At 47.9% G+C, this 8,625-nt stretch overlaps 1 protein-coding gene across 3 annotated transcripts in view; it reads left to right on the plus strand.

Moving 5' to 3' along the window:
* LOC144730704 (rho guanine nucleotide exchange factor 19-like) overlaps positions 1–5,635 on the plus strand; it is a 46,247-nt gene extending 40,612 nt beyond the window's left edge. For 2 of the 3 annotated variants that reach the window (XM_078611396.1, XM_078611398.1), the window contains exons 8-15: positions 343–472; positions 1,456–1,530; positions 2,701–2,793; positions 2,997–3,160; positions 3,915–4,079; positions 4,319–4,398; positions 5,035–5,139; positions 5,287–5,635. In XM_078611396.1, coding sequence (XP_078467522.1) covers positions 343–472; positions 1,456–1,530; positions 2,701–2,793; positions 2,997–3,160; positions 3,915–4,079; positions 4,319–4,398; positions 5,035–5,139; positions 5,287–5,447 — 973 coding nt within the window. In that variant the 3' untranslated portion in view covers positions 5,448–5,635. The remainder of the gene's footprint in view (positions 1–342; positions 473–1,455; positions 1,531–2,700; positions 2,794–2,996; positions 3,161–3,914; positions 4,080–4,318; positions 4,399–5,034; positions 5,140–5,286) is intronic. The other variant, XM_078611397.1, reaches the window with a different exon arrangement.
* Positions 5,636–8,625: the final 2,990 nt, after the last annotated feature.

The following is an 8,625-nucleotide window of genomic DNA, read 5'->3' on the forward strand; positions in this document are numbered from 1 at the left end:
AATAGTTTCTAGTATGTCCAGGCATATAGGTAAATCGTGCACAGTCTGAATCTTTTTTGGGATATCAAGCATTTTAAAAGCATACCACCTGACTTCATTGCCCACAGTTTGACTATAGAACCCACTGGCTGGCTTTAATGTCCAATGCTAGACAACATATCGTCCCGGCTGCAGCGGCCATTGTTTGGCGATATAGAGCACTGCCTGACTTGAATGCCCATTGACTAGAAGACACGCATTGTCTGGTGTTAATGCCCCTGCTTGGCTATACAACAGTGACAGTGACGTCCGTCACCTTGTTTGGGTGTTGTGCGTGGTCGCGCGCGCGGTGTCGTTCTCCAGGCGGACGAACGCCAAGTTCTCTCCATTGCTGGAGCATCTGCAGGAGGACCCCATCTGCAACCGCCTCTCGCTCCAGTCATTCCTCATCCTGCCCTTTCAGCGCATCGTGCGAATCAAGATACTTCTCGAGGTCAGTCGCCACCACGATCCACCAAGCTCGTGCGCTCATGGCCCTCTGAGAGAATTGAGCGTGGCCGGGTACAGATCGGAGCTTTGATTTGATGCTTAGGCTCCCCCTACCCACCCCCCTTCCTGAGATGAGACTCGTAGCGAATGTTGTAATCACATCCCAGACGCTGAAGCCTGCATAACAATATGCACATCCGCATTTGAACTTTGGGCCTCAGTGGGTACTGGCTCTGTGCTTTGACCCCTCGGATGTCCGACCACCCCTATGCCAGACGTTTTTGACTGGCATATGACTTAATCACCTGTATGTGCTCTATATCGTCGGATCTTGGAAGCTAAGCAGGGTTGAGCTTTCAAGAGCGTGCTTGGATACCCAGGTCACGCTTGCAAATAAGACTCTCGCAGTCTCCTGGCTAAACAGTATTAACTTAAACTTAATTTGGAGCTTTCGTGACTGCAGGAATTATTCTTTGGTTCTTTCGGTAAAGTCACGTATAAAGATAAAATAATAAATTAAATTAAATACTAGCATACGACGTTTCGATTGCAACACAAGCAATCATCATCAGGTATAAATTAAATAGAAACACAAATCTAGTATACTTATAAATGTAATGTAATACAACAGAGAGTCGGATAACATAACAGAGTATTAACTTCATCGGTGACCACCGTGCATGAACACGGGTCTTGTAAGCTGCTTTGGGCCTACACTGTAGGGTGGCAGAGGCTAGTGCAGCGAGATTCATTGTTATGCTGTACTCAGCTCCCACCGTCTATGCTGCCCACCTTCACCAACACGCACCGACCAGCGTGGCAAAGTATGCTAAAATATAGCCGCCACAATTCTGACTGCGTGAGAGAGGGCTTCATCTAGCATTGGACTGGAAAAGGCATGCCACATGATCATACAAGCGCAGTGAAACGGTGTTGCGTGTACGGAGTTTGCATGTGACCGGTCCTGTCTTTTTTTCTGTGCGCTAGAATATCCTCAAGAAAACGGAACCACATTCCCGATATGAAGAAACTGCTTCTGTGGCACTGAAAGCACTGGCGAGGGTAACTATCTGATATGTTTAAATTCCTGCCTTTGCAGGTATAAAGAGGAAACATCAAAGTGGTGGAAATTCCACATCTATGGCAGGGGAACTATTATACAGAAGACAACCACTCGGTAAAGTCACGTAGGTACCTACGTGACTTTACCGAAAGAACCAAAGAGTATGGATTCCTGCAGTCACGAAAGCTTCAAATCAAGACAACCACTGTTGATTTACAAACAAGTTGGTACTCGTTTTTACAACCCTGGAGGGGGATGATGGGCCAAATTGATCCGCAACCGGGATTTAAACTTGTTACTGACCCACTGTGAGCCGGGGACTCAATCGCTCACAGATGTCCAGTAGGGCTGGGTCACAAGGTTGCAACAATTAACAATACAAAAACACGATAGGAATCCAGAGTATAGGAAGGGTAAACCAATCCCTTAAAAATGTTATACAAATAAAACTAAACTATGATGCCGTAACACTGTGACGAGGTGTCCCGCCATTAGTCCTGTGTCATGGATTTAAATCCCGCGTGGAATCGGACACGGTGTTTAGTTTTGGTAATCCGCCATATTATTTCCGCCACCCAGCAGCGTAAAGCGGCTCCACCACAGTTGATCAGCAGGTCACACGAGGCTGGGTAAAGTGAAGATAAATCCCGCCTCTTTCAAATTTATCTGGCCTGAGTGAAAAAATTGACAAAAATACCCTCTTTAGAAAGCCTCGGGAGAGAGAGATCTCTGTTTAGTGGAGGCCCATCTAACAGAAGTGGCGTGAGCAAAAAATTGCAGAACTGTACCTCTACCTTTGAACCACTTGTGGGTAGCACCGATAATATTGTTGACAGCCAGCATCATACACATCACCCCCGATTGACACGGTTGGTACGAAAGAACGCCAGCATAAATATGTACATCACCCGAGCGGTTTAGAACTCACTGGCAAAACGTCGTACTCGGATTGTAAATGTTGTGGCATGGCTCTCCAACACACCAGTTAGTGCTGTACTAGTGACGTATTGGCATGTTCTGTTTACGTGACAACGCTTACAAGTTGGCTGTGTCGGGTTTAAATGACACGTTTGTATATTTACGCGATCTAACCCAAAAACAAAGCCTCTATTAATAGAACACACTGTTGTAACCACTTTAAGAGCTTGATGTTGACTTTCCGTCTGCAGTTGATACAAGAGTGCAATGAAAATGCTCGGAAAATGAAGAGGACGGAGGAGTTAATCCACCTGCACAATACGATCGAGTTTGACAAAATGAAGGTATTCCTTTGTCCACACGCTGCAGCAAGTCCGCTGTCGCAATCTCTTCGTGCCAACTCTGCCTCCACGACGCGACTCTGTTGCTCGCTATGCCGCGGGAGGCCTTCACAGGCACTCGCTCAACAGCACTTTCCTCTCTGACAGTCTGTCCAAGGCCACAATGGGAGATGTTCGCCTTCGTGTGTGTGTGTGCTTCGTCGCAGTCGCTGGCGCTCATCTCCCCCACGCGCTGGCTGGTGAAACACGGGGAGCTTTTGGAGCTGGCCGTGTCGCGCACGACGGGAAGCACGCTCATGAACAGGCTCATGACCAAGCGCATCTATCTGCACCTGTTCAACGACATCCTCATCCTGTCCCGGCGCAAGGAGTGAGTGAAGCGAGACGTTGCCGCAACCGGGCTGTGCGGCAGCAGTAGCTGCGGTAGCTGCTGCTGCGATGCAGACCGGTCGTGATTGTCCCCGGGGTGGTGCTGTGGCAGCTGAGTGACAGACTCCGATCTTGCAGACTCCAGCCACCTCAAGCCCACAAACCTACAACATGTGGTGCTGCACTGTGACCTTCAGTCAGTGAGCTTTCACCACTGCACTAAAAACCTAGTGACCTGCATTCGATTCCCAGCCACGGCTATAACATCAGTTCTGGGCCTCTGCCGATATTTAAACATCAGCAATGGGGAGACAAATTCGACCAAGCTTGGTGCCAAATCACACACCACCCTCCACCGTGCACCTCACCAGCCTTAATAGGTGCTCGCTGACAGCACTCTTGCCGCAGCAGCCTCCGCAACTATTGTTCTTGTCATGTGTGTGTGTGTGCTCGTGTATGCACACACACAGAGTAGCGGTTAGCGAGCTGCGCTACGAACCAGGCGACTCGAGTTAGATTCCTGCTCACGGCCAACACCATTGACAATTATCTGAACCGGTCCTGGGTCTCCCCTAGGTCGACTCAGCCTGAAAATGTATACCTGGTGCGGTGTGGAAACATCGCCACTGGTGCGTGGTTCTGGCGACCCACCACCTCGTGTGCCTGTCCGGCCTTCATAGGTGCTCGCGAACAGCACTTGCCCCAACAGTCTGTTAAGGCTAAACAGGGGATCTTTGTCTTTGTGTGTCTGCCAGCAGCGGAGGGAAGTTCACCGTGTTCTGCCATGCAGACCGTACGAAGGTGGAGTTACAGTCCCTGGGTGCGGCCGAGAATAACGTGGCCACGGACAACTCCTTCTACCTGCTCCTGGACGACCACGACAGCCGGAAGTACCGCCTCCTCCTGCGCGCTGCCTCGCAGTACGTAGCGCTCGCATCGCTTTGTTTTGGTGTCACCGGGAAGGCGGTGGGGGGCGGGGAAGGTGTGGGGGGGCCGCCTGTGCCCGGCGTAACTAAAGCTCCGATTAGCACGGTTGGCCACGTACGGTTCGAAATAATTTCAACGTGGGAAAGGGTTCATGGTTATGCCTTTGGACAATGCGAAGTAGCGTCAATCGCTGTTCATTGACATTGCGTCCACCGCCGTTCCAATGTCGAAGGAGCGAGAAGGAGCGCTGGGTCGAGGCCATCGCGCCACCGCAGCGCAAGGACGAGGCGGCCCTGGTCTACGAGGGGGAAGGTGAGGCCTGCACGATGTCAAGCGTAGAGCAGCACAGCTGCCAGTAGGGGAGCACTGCTATTGTCTGGCACGGAGGCATTGATGTAGTCAGCGTATTAAGATCTTATGTTTTTGTATGGCTGATGTAGATGCAGAGCAACAACTAGAATTTCACATTCAGGTGGTTAAGCCAGATAACCGTGCCAGGAGAAGCATAGTCTATCGCTGAGCATATTAAAATATAACAAGACTGGTGGGCATGGGGAAAGGGAGACTTGTGGTTTAGAAGACATGGCCGAGAGACACGCCTCGACATTGTTCTCAATACAATCCCACATCAAGTTCAAGATCTCGCTCACCGTCTTTAAGATGCTCCAAAGACCACGCCCCTCTCATCTCACTCTACTCCCCTACACACACTCTCCTCCTTCTCCCCGCTCATCACTTCTCCTCTGCAATCAGTGAATACACCAAATAAATAATTCTAGATGTTGAGGGCCACACAAGAAGAAGCCATACCCTCAGAAATGTACACCCAATAATGTGTCATTGGCGTGATTATCACAAGACCAATGAGAGACGCCGATGGCTTGGGGGGGAGGTCTTCATCCAGCAGTGGCTAGATCACGACTGACGGTAATGATGGCGGTGTGACAGACTGCCCGCAGGTCTACTGTCTGAAAGCCTACGTCGCCCAGGAGCCTGACGAACTGAGCCTGGACAAGGGCGACATCCTCAGCATCACAAGGAAAACCTCCGATGGCAAGCCACTTTCACGGCACAGCGGCAGATTTTCAGTAGCCCGCTGTACGCACGAGTCGCAAAATCTTCCGCGGCACGTCGCGTGGGACGTTCCCCGCGTGGTTTGACCTTTTGCCCTGTCCCCCGGTCGTGGTGGGGGTCCCGCAGGTTGGATGGAGGGAGTACGGCTCTCGGACGCGGAGAAGGGCGGCTGGTTCCCCACGGCGAACGTGGCAGAGATCACCAACGTACACGTCCGTACGCGCAACATCCGCGACCGCCACCGCCTCCAGCTCGCCACGCAGAACCTGCAGCGCAAGCATTCGTGATGGCACGGAAACCTCCCAGCGCCAGGCAGTCGTCATCGTCATCGCCGTTATCGCGAGAATTCGGCCGTTCTCCACCCCATGAGCCGACACGGGCCACGGCATTGATACCATGCAGGAGAAATGAAGACATTTTTACGTGTGCAGGGAACGTCAGCGCCAAGTTGCGGTGACAAAGTAGACTTAATATGCGACGTGAAACAAATGTCTTACAGTACTAACTAGGCGCTGGCTAAAGGAGTGGACGTGTTCCCTCTGTATTGTGGGAAGTAGTAACCCGAGTCATGTTTTGGGGGACTGGCAGGTGGAAAGGGAGGACACGGGCACCATTTGCTTGGGGGCCGCCATAATAAAATGGCTAAGAACCAATGACTTCATATTGATAGCCTCCTATGGAGTACATCTCAAGGCACTCTGTGGTCGTCTAGCCAAGGAGGACCCCTGGTGGCAGCTGTCTCTACAGCACAAGGTGAATGCGGCATTGGGAAGCAAGTGGGCATTACTCTGCCAGTAGGAGAGCTATGTTGCTACAATGAAGTAATTTGCATGGCATTTATCAAACTTGCCAAATTTCAACCATATACCAGAACAATGACCTGCACTTTTAAAGTGAGTCCAGTACAGCAATAGCACCTACATTCCCAGAATGCGGTGGAAGGCTGGGATGCAAGAAGACTGAATGAAGGACCCACCATGTTGTCCAGGGCTTAACTTCAGCAAGGGCTGTCTAGGTTGATGACCCGCAAAATATTTCCACATCAGACACATAAAGTATACCACTCGCTGTGGTTACTCGTCATGTGGAGATTGCTCCAGTCTGCTAGTTAATTGGAAGACATTCAGTTGCAATGGGGCCCTGGTGTTTCCCAAGACCAGGTTTAAAATCCATGGTGTACACATGTGAGGCCAGACTTGTGTCCTGGTTTCAGTAGGACCGGCATTGACCCATGAAATGAGGACATACAAAGGGACTTGTGGCTTCATCTGAGCCAGTCAGAGATAATGTATGGATTTTGTGTGACTGCTCCTGTGGATTTTAGTGGATCGCATATAGTGACCACAGGCAGGCAGAAGGACTGGTTTGAAAGTGTTTTACGTGTTGGTTAATTTTTGTTCTGTAGAAAATGACTGTAAATATGATATCTTTGAGAAGTACGCTAAAGTAAGTGGTTTACTTTATAAAATCCCTGCCAGGATGCATGTTCACATTGCTTGGTAATTGCCAATTTTTCAACATCTGTCACGTGACAAACAATCTTACATCACAGTTCATGGGAAAGTGCACCCTCTTGTGGTTATGGATTTTTTTTTTAAAGCCACTTGAATGTTTCATTTTACCTACAAGATGTCTCCAACACGAAGGGTTGCACTGCTCTGCTAAGTATTCGGAATGGATTATTCATCTCAGCATGATGCCAATAGCACAATTGTAAAAAGTTGGATTAGATTTACCAGCATTTTTTTAAAGGCATGGAATATTCTCTAAGGGATACACATTTTACGTTTAATTTAAGCACTTGAAAAACATAGCAGGACTTGTATCTGTTGGATCAGCTTTTTTATTTAAAAAGTTCCAATTCTGAATGTATGGATGTTATTTTTATATTTCTATTAACAGTTGTCCTATTGTGATTTTTACAGAACAGTAATGTAATAATCCGCTAATTTATACGCTGTAAAGCAGGTGTTGGTCTAATCTAATACATCTACAATTAGATCTGTCCAATTTGTAGACAGAATTTGTTTCTGTTCCAAGTGGCCTTGTATGTTCATCTCTCCCATATATGCGGCACACTTAGCTCACATGTTTGGACGGCCTGGCAGCAGCCTCTGGAAATACTGTTAGGTACCCAAAAGCTAGTGGTGTAGAGGAGAGACCAGCACCGCTTATCAAATTACAGAAGAAAGTGCGAGCCCTATCAAAGGCTGCTTTGTCGGAAGCTGAGGTGTCCCCAGCCTATGGGGCTTTACAAGGTGTGCAGTACCACCCAAATTAGTCGCTCAAAGTAGCATTGCACGGCACCATCTAAGCACAGGTAGAGAACGGCGATCCCACCCTGAGCATAGCAAACAATAAAACTACGAAACTTTTTTTTATTTTACCAGGTAAGGCCCACTCAGCTGCATAGCTCTCGGTGGGACTTACCTGGCCTTTCAGAAGCCACCTGGCCACAAATGATGGCCCAATGAGAAGTGGCTTGTTATGTGGACATTTATAGCAGCCAAATACGTATGTTTCTAAATGCGGAGGGGAAAACCCGGAGGACCCGGAGAAAAATCCACGCGACCACGGGGAGAATATGCAAACTCCAAATATACAGGCCTGTGTAGGTTCTTCAAGCCTCGAGTGCTAAATCCCACAATGATGAATACTGGTTGGAGGAAAACCTTGCACTAAGCAAGATGTGAGTTTAAGTAAACGTAAAACCAATTCGGATTGTAGCAGAGGAATGAGATGCAAGGAGGAAGTGTGAAGATAAGATGCGTATGGAGGACATGCTGATGTCTGAGGCATAGAAACGTTTCTAGAAACGTGTTTCTTCAAACAATTGTCTAGAAACATCCGAAAACACAATTAGCATATAAAGATCGTAAATCATTGATTATTGAAGTGTTTTATTTCAATATATGCATTATGATTGTAAGGATGAATCTTAATCGATGCATTCAACTTCATGTTATTCCCTTGGCAGCCGAGGTACCAAACATTAATTGTATTTAGTGTACAGTGCTTTTTAAAAGTTACATGTAATTGATTTTTAATTACAGATGACTTAACAAAACCCTGTTTGATGCTGCATTGCGAAAGAGGTAGTAACTGGGTGACACGGAGCTCTGAGCCGACCTTTAATCTGAAATTCCACCGATGTAGTGGAGTTGTTCCCAGTCTGATTTCCATCGACTCGAGTGACATTTATCTTAATTATAGACATTTATCTTGTCTGTATGGCTATTATCCGATATTCCTATGGTAAAGAGGAATGACTTGGAAGTGGTGGCAAATTCATCATTGCATAAATTTTTATCCACTCGGATAAAAGGAGTAATTCACATATGAACGTGGATAATAGGATGAACCCCGAAATGCATTGTTTCGTGAGTGCCAAAGATCTCACAAACTGTCTTTCTTCAATATGATTTGGAGCTCATCTCTTATTGGTTGCATGGTTTGGGGACAGAA

Source organism: Lampetra planeri, chromosome 36, assembly GCF_965212315.1.
Source record: "Lampetra planeri chromosome 36, kcLamPlan1.2.h2, whole genome shotgun sequence".
In the NCBI taxonomy this organism is placed as follows: domain Eukaryota; kingdom Metazoa; phylum Chordata; class Hyperoartia; order Petromyzontiformes; family Petromyzontidae; genus Lampetra; species Lampetra planeri.